At 37.2% G+C, this 20,708-nt stretch overlaps 1 protein-coding gene across 1 annotated transcript in view; it reads left to right on the top strand.

Annotated features, from left to right (window-relative positions):
* Window positions 1–20,708, top strand: part of eml5 (EMAP like 5) — a 104,326-nt gene that overhangs the window by 64,170 nt on the left and 19,448 nt on the right. Inside the window, exons 14-26 of the mRNA XM_079633622.1 lie at window positions 1,985–2,171; window positions 2,313–2,418; window positions 4,526–4,619; window positions 6,006–6,106; window positions 6,185–6,378; window positions 6,466–6,577; window positions 7,466–7,593; window positions 10,857–10,998; window positions 12,982–13,134; window positions 13,469–13,600; window positions 17,638–17,726; window positions 19,124–19,300; window positions 20,392–20,593. Coding sequence (XP_079489748.1) covers window positions 1,985–2,171; window positions 2,313–2,418; window positions 4,526–4,619; window positions 6,006–6,106; window positions 6,185–6,378; window positions 6,466–6,577; window positions 7,466–7,593; window positions 10,857–10,998; window positions 12,982–13,134; window positions 13,469–13,600; window positions 17,638–17,726; window positions 19,124–19,300; window positions 20,392–20,593 — 1,817 coding nt within the window. The remainder of the gene's footprint in view (window positions 1–1,984; window positions 2,172–2,312; window positions 2,419–4,525; window positions 4,620–6,005; window positions 6,107–6,184; window positions 6,379–6,465; window positions 6,578–7,465; window positions 7,594–10,856; window positions 10,999–12,981; window positions 13,135–13,468; window positions 13,601–17,637; window positions 17,727–19,123; window positions 19,301–20,391; window positions 20,594–20,708) is intronic.

A 20,708-nucleotide genomic window follows, 5' to 3' on the forward strand; every position in this document is an offset into this window, starting at 1 on the left:
TGGGAAGTGCCCGTGTCAGTCCCAAAGATGAGTCATAGCACCCTTAGGGACTAGCAGTAGTTCACACTTCATCTTCTGAAGCTTGTCTCCAAAGTTAAGATGATGTTCTTTGACATTACCAATACCTTCAAAATCAGCTTGCCTCTCTGACTCAGAGTGATGCAGATGGACAGCAGTCTTTTCTTTTCACACTTTATATATGGCAGACTGGTGGTAGTTAAAACTATCTTATGACATAAGCTTATGCTTTCCAACTACTAGGCGATGAGTTGGAGTGCAGGAAGACTGAAAGACTGTCTTGTGCTGTTCTCCTGCTGCTGCAGAACATTAGTGTAGAAGTTGTACACAGTTGGTCTTTAATGCGTGCCAATCCTTCTGAAGAACACACAGATGAGCTGAAAGGGCTGCAGTGTTAACCACAGCTGAACTGCACATTTGTACCATTTGTTTCAAGTGCATCCATAGGTCATCAGATGGATTAAGGGTTACGGATTAAAGTTTAAGAACATGGCAGTAATTGTTGTGATTGCTCAGTGAAGCTGTGCACGGGCTATTCATCTAGACTAGAGGATGAAGAGATGATGGATGGGAGAATATTCAGATCAGGTTATTCAATGGTTTACAAAAGCAAGGCAATTTAAGTCACTGGATAATTTTTTTTTTTTTTTGTCTCCATTTATTTGTCCATTTATTGAAATAAGTCGAAACGGCACTAATACATTCACAGTGCTGTAAGCGGAGATGGAAAAATTGTGGAAAATGATAGTGATCATAATCAATTAAAATGATGTAAGGACATTTTTGACATTTATTCAGTGTTGCTTTTCTGAAGCTCAATAAAAGTCATGCTCAGCAGTTCACAAAATGGATACAGATTTCTGTTTTCAAATGTGTATTATAAATTGTAAACAATGTGTCCATGCATGTGATTTACTTTTTTTTTTTTTTTACCTCATAATGTTTAATCAAAATAGTCGTAACTAGATCTTAAAAATGATAGAAATTATAAAAATGACTTCTCTTTGGTGACGTAAGCCAGACTTCTCCGATCATTTATTCCGCTTGAACCCCTTCCCTGCAAGCACACGTTCATTTGCCTTCACTTTTAAATGCAACGCCCTCAAATCAAAATCAATCAACAACCAATGCATAGATTTGTTATTTTTTGATAATCCATTACACTTATGGTGCATTCACACCGGACGCGAATAGCGCGTCAGGCGCGAGTGATTTCAATGTTAAGTCAATGCAAAGACGCGTTACGCGCGTCCGGTGTGAACGCACCATTAGATATACATCTCAAAATGCAGGAAAATATTATTCACTACCTCAATCTAATTTTTTAATCACAACTTTTTAAAAAATGAATCCGCGAGTCTCTTTGTAGATTTGTAGACATGCAAATTGTAATGCAAAATATAGTAAAACTGTTTCGGTTGTGAACGATGTGTTTATGTAATTGAGTGACTCATTCAGTGACTCACTCCTGACACACAAAAAAAGCATTTACTTGTTGCCACATACTAGATCAATGAAGTTACCTAAAGAGTAAATTGTTTTGGTGAATGGATTACAAAATTCAGACCAATGAGATTGATAAAAATGCCCATATTTGGTTAGAAATAATTTCATTCAGATAGATCCATACATCCATGTATTATATAAAGTGACTCATTCTTGTATAGGGTGACCTATGTTTGTGAAAACATTTGCAGTGTTGGTGTGTGTCCTGGTAAACCCTATGTTTGGCAATATCTAAAATCCTTGTCCTTGTGGGGAATTTTTTTTGGTTCCCATGAGGAACTACTAAGTGATGTTTTTTTTGAAAATCTAAAAATGCAGAAAGTTTTCTGTGATGGTAGGTTTAGGGGATATAATATACAGTTTGTACTGTGTAAAAGTCATTATGTCGATAGAAAGTCCCCATAAAACATGGAAACACAACGTGTGTGTGTGTGTGTGTGTGTGTGTGTGTGTGTTTCAGTTACAGAGGTTATGACTGCAGAAGTAACCTCTTCTACACTCAGACCGGTGAGATTGTGTATCATGTGGCGGCTGTGGGAGTGGTGTACAACAGACAGCAGAACACACAGCGCTTTTACCTGGGCCATGACGATGACATCCTCTGTCTGGCAATTCACCCTGTCAAAGACTATGTTGCCACAGGCCAGGTACGGTCAAACTGCACACACGTCTGTCTTTGTCAGCAACAGCATACAAAGCAGAGAGGTTTCTCCACTGAATACATCAAAATCGCTTCAGTTCACCTTTTGGTCTGGGCACTTTAACATCTGTGTTTGTTTCTTTCACAGGTGGGCCGTGATTCGTCTATTCATATATGGGAAACAGAGTTTTTGAAGCCGTTGTCTGTACTTAAAGGATTCCATCAGTTTGGGGTGTGTGCACTTGACTTCTCAGGTACGGTATGCTAATGAATACTTTACTAATCGTAACAAACTCAATTGTTGTATCTCAATTATTAGAGATGTTTGCGGTAACACTTTACAAAAAGGTTAAATGTGTTAATATTAGTTAACTACATTAGTTGAGATGAACACCAGATGAATGGATACTTCTACAGCATTTATTTACCTTATTTAATTTAATTTTCTACATTTACTAATACATTTTTTAAACCAAATGCTGTATCTGTTAGCACTTTGGACTAACCTCAACAAACAATGTACACGTGTATTTTTATTTACTAACATTAACAAATATTGATAAATGCTGTAGAAATTAAATATTGTAAATGAGATTTCACATGCACTGATCTCTTTGATGTGCATCGTCAGATTCAGTTCAAATAATCTCTTTACTTAAACACTTTGTATTGTGTATTGACATGAGTAAGAGGCCTAACCCTAACCCATTTCTCAATACCAGGTACAGTATATGAAATATTGTTTATTGAATTGCCATTAATAGTCATTATACAAGTATATGACATTTGTACAATAGGAAATAGACAATCAAACAGTTCAGTCATAAGTAGACTGCAAAGGCAGTTAAAGTTAAAGGTGCATAGCGCAAGATTCTGAGTTTTTGCAGAACTATGCCACCTCTGGCGGCAAGCGAAACTGCAGCCAGAGATGTGCACGCTCATGGACCACACGCACACGCACGCTTGCATGAGCACGAGCTGTTCATAACCAAAGGAGCATCAGCCGCAAATCTTTTGTTTACAATCATAGTGTCTTCAGAGGTAATAAAGTTATAAATCCCGTTTGAGCCCTAGAGCAGACCGGAGATCTCTCCATTTGTTGAAAGCCTTCCCTATGTTTACTCTCGTCTTATTCCGACGCTTGTCTGAGTCCAATTTGGCCCTTTTGGTTGCACTAGACAAAAGTTTTCTTTTTTTATCTTACGTGGAGTTTGCGTTGGTGTTTGAAATTAACTACAAGCAGGTCTCTTACAATCCATCTTCTACGGAGAATGCCGGCGAATACACAAACCTGCCAGACATAGCTATGTGAGCGTGCCATGAACGCGTGCATGACGTCACGCCCAGTCTAAAATTCCGGCCCGAATCCCTCTTATTTATTTGACTTTACAGGATTATAGAGACAATCTCAGTGATCAGAGAAGGGCTCATTCAGCCCATCAGGCAATTGTTTAAGCATGTATGGGTTAGAAAACGGATATTTTTAACATGAAAAGTTGCTTAATGCACCTTTAAGTAAAATATAATGTTATAAAACAACTTTGTCCTAGGTAAAAACAATGCATTTACATTTATGTATTTGGCAGATGTTTTTATATCAAACGCGAATTGATTGCATTGCATTTAAGGTATATACATTTCTATCAGCTCTTGCATTCCCTGGGAATCGAACCCATGGCCGTGGCGATGCAATCGTATTCTTGCACATACAGACGTTTTTTTTTTTTTTTTTTTTTTCAGTTTGTATTTTTTGACAATAAACATGCCAGAATGAGAACATGAAAACACGGATGAAATCAACTACCCACCTACCAATCCCTCCCTCCCTCCCCTCCCCTGCACATACAGACTTTTGACTAGGCCACATAATCTTGTCCATTTGGAAGCTCATTCTAGCCTAGAACCGGCAATGTATGCAGGACATTGCATGTGATTGACATGTAATACTACTGATCACATTTATTTCTTTTTATGACAAACTAGTGGTATTTCTGAAACACTCTCTGTGAACAAATCTACAATTTATGTTAAACTAGACATATTTCTTGATTAACATCAGTGAGTCAGGTGTATAGAAGAGCTTCTATTGACAAAGCAAAAATAGCAAAGCCTCCAAGTATCTGTCAATGTCACACGCCTAAACATAAATGATTATTCTCATTAGATGCCATCAAACTGATATTTCCACTGGAGCAATGTCTTTGTTAGCTGTCACATCGTATTACTTGAGATGTCTTGTTTCATTGTTAGCAGGGTGGAGATGGTATAAAGTCATCATGACATTACCGGTACATGATTTAGATGCTGTTATTTGCCTGATGTTGAGTGATATCAGAGCGGTTATGATGTCTGTCTCTGCAGCGGATGGGAAGAGGCTGGCTTCAGTGGGTCTGGATGACAATCATACCATCGTCCTTTGGGAATGGAGGAAAGGAGAGAAGCTCTCCACCATCCGGTGAGTGAATTAGGCATGCAAGTTTTCTGGCTTGTAGTGCATGTTTGCTAGCTTGGGGCAAGTTATAGTGCACTCCTAAAAGCTGAGAAATTCACAGTATTTATCTTACAGAAAAATGGACAAAAATATTTATGATTCATCTTGTAAGCAGGGGCGTATAGAAAATATTGTCCAATAAAATGGCGTCTAGAATTATGTCCCTCCCCCAATACTACCCGTTACCTACTTTCCAGGCTGTGTTGTAAACTAAACCCCTTTTCTATTTTAAAAAATAGACTGTAATTTGATTTCTTCCATCTCCAACCTCCTGTTTCAATAGGAACACATGAAAAGTAAATTGCATTCATCAAACTATTTCTTGGGGATTAAATGTTGTGTTTCCTTCACCAAGCAAGCAGCCAAATTCTTTGAAATACATTTTTCCCAGATGAACTAAATCCTCTAAAATATATATATTAGTATCAGTCCATTTCAGCAGATTAGCATCGCAGCACTTCTTCATGACATTAGCCTGTTTATCATACAGTCTTTATCTCAGCATGATCATTACCTCGGGAGAAATCGCCTTTTCTCTCCCTGAGGAGTGATTTTCATGATACGACTGGATTATGTTTCATCCTTCAGTCAGAATGTAGTGTTAGTTGTTTAAGGCCGTGTGTCCACCAAATAATTTTTTTCATGCCGCTGGCGTAATTTTTCAATTGTTCAAATTTGCATAATGTCAGATTATGGACCTCATTGGCTGCCGGCCATCAACGTCTACTTTGATCTGTCCTCAAACACTGTATTTGCTGCTGAGGCCTGGAAGACTTTAGGTGTGTTCGACTTGAAGCTTGATGTAATCATTATTACTATTGCTCAAACATGGATTTGAGATTTCCCTCTAAATATTAAACAGGAAATCCCTGGCAAGTAGTCACAACGTCCCAGCACTGTGGTGGCAACAACTTAATACTTCTCAAGAAAATCTAGTATAGATGCACCTATGCTACCGTTACAAGCAACCCCAACTCTTTACCATGGTAAAACACTGTAATGTACATCCTCTCGTGGATTATTATACCTCCTCTTACAGTCTGAAGCGTTTGTATTCCCCTGTCTGTATGCTCTTGAGTTCAGCGACTCTTCCCCGGGGCTTTCTCTGGTCGAGAGGATGCTTGTGCGGGTGGAAGTAAATAGGGCCTGACAGTGCAGTCACTGCTCAGTGCTCTGCCCGCTCCACATCGGGTCTAATGCTAAACCGCAGACAGCCACTGTCCCCTGGCACTCAGACAGGTCAATTACAGCCCTACAGTGCCCTCTGTGAACCTTTAAACTCACCGAAATCATCAGGGGCTGTTCGATTTTCCGCATAACACATTAAATGTCTCTCTTTTTGATTTAAAGGGGAAGTAAGGACAAAATATTTGTCATTAAAATCAACCCGTACGTGCCAGACAAACTGATCACCGCTGGAGTGAAACACATGAAGTTTTGGCATAAAGCAGGTAAGACTATAAACGTTCTGTGAAATATGTGAATCACTGTAGATCTGAGGTCATCTCACAAACCGTTGATGTTCTCAGGTGGCGGACTGATTGGGAAGAAGGGCAGCATGGGAAAAACCGAGACCATGATGTGCGCGGTGTATGGCTGGTCTGAAGAAATGGTGTTCTCGGGAACCTGCGCTGGAGACATCTGCATTTGGAGAGATATGTTCTTGATGAAAACCGTCAAAGCTCATGATGGGCCCGTTTTCAGCATGCACGCCCTGGAGAAGGTATTAGATTTAGCTTCAAACAGTAAACAGGAGTCACTTTCTCTTTAAATGTGCTTAGAAATGAAATGCGGATATATTGTTGCTAAGGGTTTCGTGACTGGTGGAAAAGACGGAATAGTGGCTTTGTGGGACGACACGTTTGAAAGATGCCTCAAGACATATGCCATAAAACGATCGGTGCTGGCCCCAGGATCCAAAGGTGAGGACGTCACTTGCATTTCTTGAATGACAATGTACTTTTACAAATTACACTTACTTAAGGAACAGAATACCGTGAGATAATAGGACTTAAAGGGATAGTTCACACAAAAATGAAAATTCTGTCATCATTTTCTCACCCTCAAGTTGTTCCAAACCTGTATGAATTTCTTTCTTCTGCTGAACACAAAAGATAATATTTTGAGGAATATGGGTAACCAAACAGTTTATGGACCCCATTGACTTCCATAGCATTTTTTTTCCTACCCTGGAAGTTAATGAGACCCATCAACTCTTTGTTTCCCATATTCCTCAAAATATCTTCTTTTGTGTTCAGCAGATAGAGCTTTTCAGAGAGTGTTTCTATAATAATGTTTATCTTTTTATGCATAAATCAGGTTTATGCCTAAAACAAGAAAAGATAACTTTGCCAAAGGGGTTGCAAATATAAAGTTATTAAAAGAAACTTTGAATGAATGACTAAATAAAAAAATATATAATGTCGTTAAATGTAGTTAAAATGTAAACAACCCCCTAATGTGAAGCATATTAAGTTGTTTATAATAATTATAATAATAATTGTATTTGTATTGTTATTATTATTACTGTTATAAATAACTTAAAAATATATATTTTACTTATAAATAACATTTATTTATTTATTTGACACTGTTTTGCCTTTAAAAATGTTTAGATGTCTGTACTGGACAACAAAACAAAAATACTAAAACATTTGCAGTGTATAGCTTTAACAGTGTGAATAACTTGACTGTAAAAGCTAATCAGGTCAAATACCTCCATGCATCCTCTAAGAACACTCAGTGTGTTTAATGAATAGAAAGCCAAGGTCACGGATGCATGTTTATTTATAGCATGTCCCTTCCTGCAGGTTTGCTTTTAGAGGACAACCCCTCCATTCGTGCCATATCTTTGGGTCATGGGCATATTCTTGTAGGAACAAAGAACGGAGAGATTCTGGAGGTGGACAAAAACGGGCCCATCACTCTTCTGGTTCAGGTAAGGCACAAATTCAGCTGTCAGATTAGCTTGACAAGCCACGAAACATGACCATTCTGAAAATAAATAAATAACACAGTAAGAAATGAGACGAGGGTTGAATGAAGAATTTCTGTTCGGTTGGTCTTGTTGATTCATTAAACTGAGCTTTACAAGTCTTACCCTCGAGCTGCCTGTCATGTTACATAAACTCACATGCATCCCTGGATGTGAACCTACTCAAATACAGAAATTAGTTTACCTTCATCTTCTCCTCGGGTCATTTTGATCCGAAATTCATTTACTTGTACATTTTTTTTTTTTTTTAATTGAGTGTTCATCGGAGTGGTACAAGACCTTATCAGTTTTGTCACACTTGAAATACACGCGCAGTCACACACACACACACACACACACACACACACACACACACACACACACACACACACACACACACACACACACACACACACACACACACACACACACACACACACACACACACACACACACACACACACACAAAAATTGAGTTGTTCTTATTACTTAAAGTAATAGCCCACCTCTCTTAAAACAACCCGCTTCATTTGAGACATCATTCATGGATGTCTCCAAAATGGTGAAGGATGAATTAGATACTGAAGTTTAATGCGTACCCTTATGAAAATGAAGTATATCATACTCATAGAAAACTATGATCTGAATGGATGTTAATTTCAATTAAATGAAAATGTATGATAGCTATATTTAAATGCAATTAACTAAACTTTAGAGTGCTATAGTATGCTACTTAAATACATCTTTATATCTCATTTCATAAATACTTTTATTGTCTTAAAAATATATGAAATATGGCTGTACTGCCAAATGTACTGACTCGCATTTATGGTAAATTAAGTAAAAATATATGTAAACATATTTAATGACATTTCTTTTCAAACTTTTACGTTCCTAAATACATATTTGTAATGATGTTTAACAATTTAGTACCTTTAAAAATCTTGTTACAAGTTTTTTTCTTTCAGCGGCACCTGTAAATGAGCCTGAGAATGAATGAGTCAGTCAAGTGTCTGTCTCTGCACCTGCCCTCACCACACAACCACTTTATAATGTTTTGCTTCAGCTTCATTTCAGAGACATATGAAATGGTCCCGGGGCTGTTGTTGTAATAAATGGTAAACAGCAGTGACTGCAGACCAGGCAAAAAGAGTAGTTTTCCAATATTTCTGTGCTCAGACAGCCATGGTTTAGTTTTCAGCATAGCAATGAACAGTTGTGTTTTTGGACACTGATTAAATGTGTATTTGTTTGTCTCGTGTGACTTGTGTTTTAGAGTCGGGTGCAATCATTAGTTAAAGGTTGTGTGCGTGTTATTGAAGTCATTGTTTACAGAATAAATGTCACATATCAGTTGGTACATACTCTTTGTTGCATTATGTGAGCTTTTTAATTCGTCAAGCGATAGTTAGGGTGTTGAAAAAAAAGTAAATATGCCTTAGTCAGAGCTTTTTCTAGGTCCTACTCACTGCTAGAAAACATTTGAGCTTAATTGAATTCTTATTTATTGCTCTCTGAAATGCTTTTTGGGAAAACCTTTTACGAATCCCATGGGTGCATCACGTCCAGTTTATAGCAGAATACACTGTGGGGAAATTGTGCACACTGTCCGCATTATTTATATTTGAATGAGCATTTTTGTTTTGCATCCAATAGACACACACACACAAAAATAAAATAAAATAAATCAATAAAATAAAATGTAAAGGTATAGCTCCTTGTGGAGGATATGTTCAGACTGCCAGCAAAAATCTGATTTTTTTTTTTTGCATATCCAGATTTTATCCAAAAGGGGGTTTGAAAGTCTAGACTGCAAACAAAACAACAACATGAAATCGATTTTTTCCTAATATTATTCAAACCACAGATAGAGGTGGTTTAAAATATGCAATTCCAATCACATTTTTACAGATGCGTCTCATTCTGGAAATGCTGAAATTGGATTTCAAACTCCTTGTTAACGCGACACACAACAATAATGTCAAAACTGTTGACGGAAATGCCTGGAAATATTTATACAGTGTTCAAATGGTATGTCCAAAGATTTCAGCATTTTTCTATGCGACGGAGGAGTTCTGCACTTATTGGAGAGTGAGATGAAGCACCTCCATTTTTCCTGAATCCGTTTCGAAAGCTTTGGTAATGGCGTGCTGTAGGAGGAGTTCCCACGCATGTTACAAAGCAACCCATGCAGATAGATGGGTTATGTCTCTGGACACACAAATCTTATTTGATCACTTGCAATTAAAAGTACAGACAGTCTGCTTGAAAAGATCTGATTTGGGAAAAGATCTGATTTGCCTGCACTCCAGACTCCTGAATCAGCTCTTTAACACTGTGTCTGGATATATGCCCAGCTCTAATGATCTTCTCCATCATTTGAGGAATTACTACTGCCATGCTCACTTGAAAAATCTCTTTTAAATCAAATTTCTCAGGCAGTAAAAGTGCGATGGAATTTGCCAACTTTTATAGTGTATAATGAGTAAAAATTTTGTGAGTAAAAAAAAAGTGTGTTTGTGCTGAAAAGAACACTGTAAAACATTAATCAGGGTAATAATGAAAAAATATTGTGTATATTTTACTAAGAAAATTGTGCTTCAGTGTTGTATAGAAAATATTTCATAACATTTCTCTAATAAACCCAAGAGATACATTTTCCTAATTTTTTAAGGAAACATAAACCGTTTTTAGGCTTGAATTGAGGAACCGATTAAGCTGATAAAATGAAGGAAAAAAGGCTTTAATCAGAGACACCATTGTTAGTTCCCAGCATGCTTTGCACATGGCTGGAAATGGAGAGCAAATATTGAAATGAAGTGTTATTTTATGTGTTTTTGAGTAAAGGGAAACATCTGTTAATCTTTAATGTTCAGTTATGTTTGACATGTGAAAGAGTTTCTATTATATTGAAGTTTTGATCATTACCATTGTGCAGAAGAGTTCGGCTTATGGTTAGGCTGTGGATAATAACTGCATGTATTAATAATCTGAAGCATGTTGAACTTTCATTGAGAAATAACTTTGCTAAAATGCTGGTTTGTTTTTGTGCTGAGCAGCATACAGTATTTGAATTATACAATATAACTCAAAGTCAAATATAATGTGTCAATTTAAAATAAAAAAGCATATTTCACAAAAAAATATTAAATATGAAATTACAGTTATGTTGTTTTGTTAGTATATATTAAATTGAGTGTGTGTGTGTGTGGTGGGGCTGTATTTAGGGTCACATGGAGGGCGAGGTCTGGGGTCTTGCCACTCACCCTCATCTGCCCCTGTGTGCCACTGTCAGCGATGATAAGACCCTGCGCATATGGGACCTTTCCCCCAGCCACTGCATGCTCGCCGTACGCAAACTCAAGAAAGGTAAGCAGATATTTACTCATTACACTACATCGCAAACTTACACTGTTGCATGTGTTCATAGAGGATATAATAAAATATTGTGTTACATTTTAATGTGTCGGTGTCCTTGTTGCAGTGTAATAAAGCATGAGTAATATGAGTTAACAATATTAATAGCATTTATACTACGGGGCAGTTGAATGCTTGAATCTGATTGGTTGACAAATGTTCTAAGGTGTTAAAGTGAGTAATATGAGTTAATATTAATTACCACTTGTACTTACTATAGATTTAGAGTTAGGTTTAGTATTAGTTATTATGCATAATTTACTTTATTATAATTTATTATGTTTTTTTTCTTTTTTCGGAAACATAATACATGTTTTTAGCATTTTTACTAATTTATTATGATAATATGATTTAAATGTATTACAATTAGCAGAGCTTTATAGTGCTTTTTGACTAGTGGCATCAGTCAATGCTTCCAATTCATAGCCGTAAACAATCAATTTCAAGACAATTACTGTCAGACTTCAAATTAGATTTCCAAACGAATCGCCAGCTTAATTGTACAAGATTTCCTTAAAAGGATAGTTCATCCAAAAATGAAACCGTCATCATTTACTCACCTTCAATGTCATTTCAAACCTGTATGACTGTATTTATTCTGTGAAAATATATAGTTTTGTACATCCGACCGTAATATAATATCTAAAACCCCAAAATAAACCATGCTAAGGGTAAGTACTATGATGTAACAAGGAGAAATAACAATATGACCAACTATAGATAAGCTTGTTGTTCAATGACATGCATTCAAAGCACAAATGCATTACAGTCTACAAACAGTAACAGTAAATCAGCCGCTCTGTCTGATTATAAATAGCTCCTTATCTATCAACTTGTCTTGTGATTTGTATTCCAAGCTTGGCCTACACATGTTTGACCTCGTTATGCTTCAGAAACTCAGTTTGCATTGAAAAATGCAACTTAAGTGAAGAACACTCAGCTTGCAAATTAGCCCAAGATCATATTAGCCCAGAATCTCTAAAGGGAATGGTTACAAAACATTTAGTAGAGGAACCGTTGGCGCTCATCCATGGAATACTATATAGACCAGCGATTTAATCAAATGTAGCTTGATACGCCAAATCCTTAAGGTGAGCTATCAACTCTTCATCAACCCTAATTAAATTATATTATGATGGTTATCCTTAGAGTACACTGGGTCTTTGCATATTTACTTTTAATTAACTTACTTCACAATGATTAAAAGGATTGTTTAATCGGTTCAAGAGATTAACCTAAACAATTTAATTCTGTCTTTAATCACTTTAATTGAATGTTATGGCTAAAATTAGATTTTTTATGTTATGGTTGATATTAAAATTCCATACTGTTTTGTCAAAATAAATTAAAAATAAAACATCAACTAAAATCAATCATTTTAAATGCTACACATGAATTTAGGCATCACAACATTCGAATGTTCAGTATGAAGAATTATAAATTTTTTATTTTTCTTACGATTACATTTAACAGTGTCATTTAATTATTATTAAAATGTTTTTTGTTTTTTTTGGACAAACATTAAGTGAACATTAGATGTAGGTAAAAGGGAATATAAATTTAAAAATATTATAGCATGCAGAATTATCAACCAAAAATATAAATCCAATATCAGCGGATATAACTTTTATTTTCGTTTTTGTCATTTTGGCGTTGGCAATCACTTGTAACCTAATGCTTTCATTGTACGGAAGAGATTGGCATGGACATTTAGCAATTTTTTTATTTTACGGAAGAATTAAAGTCATACGGCTTTGAAACAACACAAGTGAATAAATGGTGATGGGTGATAGTTGAACTAACCTTTTAACTTACTTCATGGGCATTTTTCGATTGATGCATAAAGAGAACCAGTCTTTTCGGCTGTCATGAGAGATTTTTAACGACAAAAGTGCTTGATGTGACATGGCATTTGACCGTTATATCTTCTTGTAGGCGGGCGATGTTGCTGCTTCTCTCCAGATGGGAAAGCTCTGGCTGTGGGCCTCAACGATGGATGCTTTCTCATCGTCAACGCAGACACTCTAGAAGACCTGGTGTCATTTCATCACCGCAAAGACATCATTTCAGAAATCCGCTTCTCTCCTGGTTAGTTAACACACTCATTTCATAACACTCAAGATTGGGTAACACTTTATTTTACAGTGTCATTGTTACATATGTTATGCATAATTACATCCAAACCAAACCCTAATCCTAATAGTAAGTACATGTAACTACTGAATATTACTCAGTACTTAAATGTATAATTACAGTGTAAAATAAAGTGTAACCAAATATTGATACAGTGGAAACGCGACCAAGAATATATTTAATGTAATTAATGAATATTTACAGGAATGTATTAACATATTAGTGAGAATGTGATATCTGGGTATTGGTAAGAGCTCAAAATTGAAAATCAGATTTTCTTTTATTACAGTAACAGGCAAGTATTTGGCTGTGGCGTCAGGTGACAGCTTTGTGGATATTTACAACGTGATGAACAGCAAGAGGGTTGGTGTGTGCAAAGGATCCATGAACTACATCACCCATCTGGACTGGGACAAGAGAGGTGAGAGAGATACAAGACACAAAGGCAGTATTTCAAAGAGAAAATTAGTCAAGGGACATTCACACTGATAGAGTTTTGCAGCAACAAATCGTGACCAGAAGTCATTTATCTTCACTAAGAGTTGGGGATTTCAGGCAATGAGAGATAGAAACAGTGAGGCGATAAAAGCTGAGGCAAGTTTAACTTTATGCAGTTACGCAATGCGGCGACTAGTGGAAATAAAGACATTGGAGTTCTTTGTGATCTGTGTTCTGGTAGATTTGAAAGTAGGCAAGATCAGAAAATTGGGATATTTCAAGATTGGGATATTTTCATGCATTGATTTTCCGTCCTCTTGTTCATGATATGATGCATTGTGTGCACTGCTGCAATTTATTCAATTATTTATCCCCAAGAATGTTAATTAGGCTAATTCATTGTTTAAATGTAATAGGACATCTAATTTTTTACCAGTAATATATTCCATTTGCTGTCAGACCGTCTAGATAGCACAAAAGTGCTCTATAAGTGGCCTTGAACCACACAAACCCCTTCAGAGCTGTATCGCAACATTTCATTCAAAGCAAAAAGGTATTTGACATGTAAAAAATAAAATATCCATTATAAGTCATTGGTTTAAAATAAAATAAATGTGTAGATTTAACTACAGTCTTAACCACACTTTTTAACTCCACATTTAATATTTCTAATGAAAAGAAAATGAATAATTTTAATCACTTTATTAATGTATCTAGCTCTAGCAGTGTCCCACAATATGTGACACACAGTAAAATATTCTGTTTACGTACTGTAGGATATTTAGCTGGATTTTTCTTTTATTTCCTCACACTTGTTTTATTTCATCTCAAGCTCTTCACTGACACTGTTGTCCCCTTGGTAAAGTGCACTGACTTTAGTAAAATCTAATTAAGGGCACAGTTGTTCGTTGTAGTGGAAATAATGTGGAAATAATGCCACAGCTGAAGTCAACCAACAGTGCAGCCACATGATAACCTGTCAGAGTGAACGTTCCTTCAGGAGTGAAGCTGCTTCCCAACTAATAAGGCTTTATGTGAAGTTCATATAAACAAGCACATACATGGGTTGGACAATGAAACTGAAACACCTGGTTTTAGGTTACAATAATGTATTATTATGGTGTAGGACCTCCTTTTGCGTCCAAACAGCATCAATTCGTCTTAGAAATGACAGATACAAGTCCTGTGGCCAGAGGGATTTTGACCCGTTCCTTTTCCAGAACAGTGTCTAGGTCACTATATGATGCTGGAAAATGTTTGCGGATCTGCTCTTCCAAAAAAAAACTAAAGTGTCTAGATCTGTTGACTGTGCAGGTCATGGGAGATGTTCAACTTCACTTTCATGTTCCCCAAACCGTTCTGTCACAAGTCTTGCTGTGTGTGTTGGTGCATTATCATGCTGATACACGGCACCCATGTAGGGTACAATGTTTGAACCATTAGGTGAACATGGTCCCCCAGAATTGTTCGGTAGTCCTTGGCAAGTGTCCATCAAGCACAGTAGGGAATGGCATGATATTGCAGGCCAAACCATCAATGATCCACCGCCGTGCTTCACTCCAGGCTCGCAACAGTCCGGGTGTTGAGCCTCTTTGTGGCTTCTCTACACCGTAACTCCCACGGATGTGGGAAAGACAGTGAAGGTGGACTCATCTGAGAACAATACATGTTTTTTACATTGTCCACAGCCCAAGATTTACACTGTTGGCACCATTGAAACCGACATTTGGTATTAGTACGAGTGACCAAAGGTTTGGCTATAGCAGCTCGACCATGAATATTGACTCTGTGGAGCTTCTGAGAGTCCAGGGGTCTCATTTATAAAGCGTGCGTACGCACAAAACGGGGCTGGAAACGTACGTACGCCAGTTCCCACGCAAAGGTTGTGATCTATAAAAAACAAACTTGACGGGAGAATGTGCGCACCTTTAAGCAAACTTTGAGCCGTGCGTACGCACATTCTGGAGACAAAGGGAATTGGCGACACCGATGGTGAGCTGGAGTTAAATGTCTTTTTGGTCACTTTTAGACAGAAAATCGAAATAAAATTATACATGTAGGCTACAGAAAGATAATACAAATATAATTTCACTCACCAAGCCTATCGCTTGAAGCAAATATCCATACATTAAATGTCCGCGCCAGCGAGCGCGTTGGGCCGTTTAGTGAAACTGACGCATATCTAACGGCAGATGAAGTAAAACTGTAAATCTTCATTATGAGTCCTAATCATAAATAGGCTACAGTGCATGTTCACAATTACAGTTTAAATAAAATAATGATTTAAACTGTTTTACTTCTGATATAAACATTTAGATTAAATATGCCATTCTCATTAATGGAGTTAAACACTTAAACTAGCTACATGACATTTACTGAAAAGTTAAAATATATATATAAATAGCCTATAAATATTTGTTGTGGATGCATATGCTTTTCAACACTTTTCCTTTGGCATGCTGTGTTTTAATGTTTTAACTACAGAGATAATTGCTGCCTATGATAATAGCAGATTGTGCAAATATAATGCACAACAAGGTCTATCGGTTTCCATTACAAATATAAATCAATTAAAAACACTATTTGGTCAGTGGAAAAGATTGAGAAAAACTTTCTCTGAAATGTATTTTACACTATTTGATTTATTTATTCAAAAACAAGGCAAGGATAGGCTACTAAATTATTTTTATTAATGTAATGTGACGGCACATCCGTATTTCATATTTTCCTAATGTCTTGTACCATTAAACATGTTATCACGTCGGTGAATAATCATATGCAAATTATATGCAGATGAGGATATGCATAGTAAAACTCGGCGTTGTAAGCTCCATATATGGTTATTTCGGGGAGGAGACGCATGTGCGCACAATCTTCCGCTGACTGGGATTTATAAAGTGAATCCTGCGCAGGTTCTGGCGTACGCACAGTTTTATAAGTCTGAATATTGTTTTGCGTACGCCATTTTTGGCTTTCGGGCGCATGTACACTTTTAGTAGGGATCCTACGCACAGTTTTATAAATGAGACCCCAGGTGCGCATTTAATTCTCCAGTGAGTTGGGCAGCATGTTTTTTTTGGATACAATCTGAGTTAGTACCTGGACTTTCTGTCCTGGGGCCCGGTTGCACCAGCTGGACGTACACCTGGCCGTAAGACTAAGCTTAACGTAAAATGCGTTTTAAGTCCTGTGTAGAATTAATACCTGTTGCACCATCTGGGCGTAGCGCACGTCTGAGACTAAATCTTACGCCTAGTCAAAGGTAGGTGTAAAGTGAGAAGTCTTGACTTGTTTCCATGGTGAAAATGAAGATAAAGAAAAACGTTGAGACAATGGCGCGCCTGGTGTATAGGCTACACGATCAGCGGGCTTTCCGGCATGAAAGAGTAATGAGATGCCGCACCAATCCTCTTGATATGGAGACAGAGAATTTATTGAATGTTTTTGTTTCAGCAGGGTTGAATTGTTAGAATTAATCAACGAGTTATCACCGCAGTTACAACGCACAACAGTACGGTAGATTATGTCAGCGTGTACGCGCACCGTCTACGCAAAACGTAGCTGCGACTAGTCGTAGTTTTAGATTGTGTAACAGGTCTAAATATTAATTGGAAAGCTGGACATAACTAAGTCCAGCGTAGAGCTTACACCCAACTTATTTGCGTCCAGCTGGTGCAACCGGCCCCTGGTCACAGAAGAGCCAGCAAGACGTTCACCAACAATTTGTCCTCATTTGAACTCTGACGTTCTCCCATTATGTTGTGTGGATTGCGATATTTTTTGTACAGCTGTACTATTACCAGGCCAGGCCGCACATATAGCCGTGAAACCTCCAACACTACATTGGCCAGTGTTTCAGCTTCATTGTCCAGCCCTTGTAGATTAATATAGTCACTCTACATATAATCACAAACTGCAGGTTGCCCATACAGTATCTTGGTAGAATACATTTTTTTGAGATTTTTTTTTGAGCTTAACTTTGTTACATCGCAGCGTTTCTCTTCTGTTATCTTGTATTAGGGAAGCTTTTGCAGGTCAACACATCGGTGAAGGAGCAGCTATTTTTTGAGGCCCCTCGTGGGAAGAAGCAAACCATTCCTGCCACAGAGGTATGGATCCTGAAAATCTCACCGTGTGTCACCCTGAGAGGGGAAGGGCACTCTTAAGGGCAAGAACATGGCCCACTTTTCATTATCTTGACTCTAAATTTGGAGGCGGGGAATTAGGCCGTGCTTAAGGCCAGACAGTGAACACTTACCTTAATAACTTAAGATTTAGTAAGAGCTGGAAGCCCTTCAAAGTTTCTGATCACCTGCCTTTAACTTCTGTAGGAGGCATTTTGGCCAGAATCCCTGTTCGATTGAGTTGGATTTTAATATCGAAATGAATGCTGCCAATTCATTTTTCATTAAAAGTTTTGCTCAAAGTTATTCTTCAGCTTTAAAGCATAAACTCTATGGGCCCTATCTTGCACCCAGCGCAATTGACTTTGAACACCGACGCATGTATCATTCCTATTCTGCACCCGCGCAAAGCGGACTTTTGTCTCCACAGACGCACGTCGGTAAATTAGGGAATGAACTTGCGGGGGCGGTTCAGCGCAAAGAGGAGGCGTGTTCCGGCGCAAAACTTCCATGGTGCTATTTTCCAGTTTTAGAAAGCAATTGCGCCACTGACCAGGAAAAAAACAGTCTAAAGACAGTGGCGCGTTGCGCATTAGTGATATGGTATTTTAAGGGCGCGTGCTTGGCCATAATGTTAACGCGCATCCACTTTGATTCTCTAATATAAACAGATGCAGCAGTTTTCATTTTTGCAAATCATACATTATTTCAAGGAAAAATATTGACACACGAGGGAAATCATTGTTGTGTCCGTGAAGATGTGAAAAAGATCTATCTAGATAAAAAAATAAAATAAAATCTAGATTAGGCTACACATTTACTACCCAAATTATACGCCTGTTTAACCGAAGCTAATTTGGGTGGGTTTCTCCCATCATCCCCAATGTCACTTCTCTGTGTTTTACGGCCCTGACGAGAACGTCGGTTTCCTCGGCTGTGAACCGCTCCTGGCGTGCGCCGGCAAATCCGCCGTTATAATAGCAATCCGCCATGGAACAAGCGCGCCGGCTCTTAAAGGGAATGTGAGAGGACGCTCTGATTGGTTTATTTCACGTTACGCCCAAACCACACCTATGAATAATGAAGCTACTTCAGACCAACCCCTTTTAGATTTGCGTCGGGCGCAAGAGTCATTTATCCCGCCGGGAAAATAGCAACAGCGCCGGGATCCGCCCACAAAGTTACTTGCGCTTTGCACTTTGACACTTGCGTTTCAGATCGTTAAAATAGGGCCCTATATATTGATTAAAAATTATTGTTCTTATCAGGGGAAGACTCAATATAATTAGGTTTTTTTTTTCATGAAAAGGTCTAACTTTTAACTTTTATCTGGTCATTTTGAGATTAACCAGGAGATTCCATCCTGCCTTTTCCTTCCGCAGGTGGACAAGATCGACTGGAGCACATGGACGTGTGTGTTGGGGAGTTCCTGTGAGGGAATTTGGCCTGTGGTCAGTGAAGTTACCGAAGTAACAGCCGCGTGTCTTAGCAATGACAAGAAGTTATTAGCAACTGGGGATGACCTTGGATATGTCAAGCTCTTCAAATATCCAGTCAAGGTTAGGAAAGTGTTATTTACCGTACTCATTAATTATTACTATCACTCATACTAAGGGATGGTTCTCCCCAAAATTAAAATTTTGTCATAATTTACCAAGACGATATGACTTTCTTTCTCTTTCTTTTCTTTCTTTCTTTCTTTCTTTCTTTCTTTCTTTCTTTCTTTCTTTCTTTCTTTCTTTCTTTCTTTCTTTCTTTCTTTCTTTCTTTCTTTCTTTCTTTCTTTCTTTCTTTCTTTCTTTCTTTCTTTCTTTCTTTCTTTCTTTCTTTCTTTCTTTCTTTCTTTCTTTCATAATTGATGCCTCAAATCAAATTGTAATGTTATTTATTGTATTTTTTATATATTTTTTTTTTAAATAATTTTGTATTATTATGATCAATTAGATTTGTTAGATATATAGACTGAAAATATATACTTTTGACCAACTTAAAAAAAAAAAAAAACCTCAAATGTGCTACGGCCAAATGTATTAGGTTTTCCTAAATTACATTTATGGTTTGTTCAAACCCTGAATTTTGAAGAAGAAGAAAATAAAACCATATATATTCAATCAATATATTTTCTTTAGAAGTAAGCCAAAATAATGCTTAATGTAGGTAAATTTAATTTGTTTGCATTTTTCACCATAAACTAAAGCTAAATTATAACATGTAAGTAGATTTCTTTCCACTTAAGATAAAATTAAAACATTTGGTTAGTCATTTTGTTAAATTATGTTTAATTTAATTTACTTAATATGAATAAATACTACTTCAAAGTACCTTAATGTTTATTGTGATGTCTTTTTACAATATACATAATATTTGCTCTTATGTACTAAAAAATAACACCAGAAAAATTAATAAAACCCACAATAATTTCAGCAGTCAGAAAGCTAGCCAATATGTGTTCTGTATATCAACACTATATATTATTTAAAATACTTTTTAAACAGTGTTAGACGAACTGAACAAAACAGGTTTGCATCAGAAACCACGATTCACTATTATACTAATATAAAAATGCTTGGCCGTTTCACTTTTACTGTAGATATTTTGATTTTATTATTTACCTGCTACATGCCTGTTAACATTGTCATTATCTGAATAGGGAAAATACGCCAAGTTTAAGCGGTACATTGCCCACAGTACCCATGTGACTAACGTGCGCTGGTCACATGACGACTCTTTGCTGGCGTCTGTCGGTGGCTCCGACACCTGTCTGATGATCTGGAACCATGAGAACGAGGGCTGCCGAGAGGCCAGACAGTGTGACAGCGAAGAGTCTGACATTGAGAGCGAAGATGATGGAGGTGAGAAAGATCATTCATAAAAAACAATTATCACTGCCATCTAGATTTAAAGAGGGTAGCCATTCATCATATGACAAAATGTCTGTGTAATTACCATATGGCAAGATATAAAAGT

This window comes from Phoxinus phoxinus, assembly GCF_949152265.1.
Source record: "Phoxinus phoxinus genome assembly, chromosome: 13".
Taxonomy (NCBI): domain Eukaryota; kingdom Metazoa; phylum Chordata; class Actinopteri; order Cypriniformes; family Leuciscidae; genus Phoxinus; species Phoxinus phoxinus.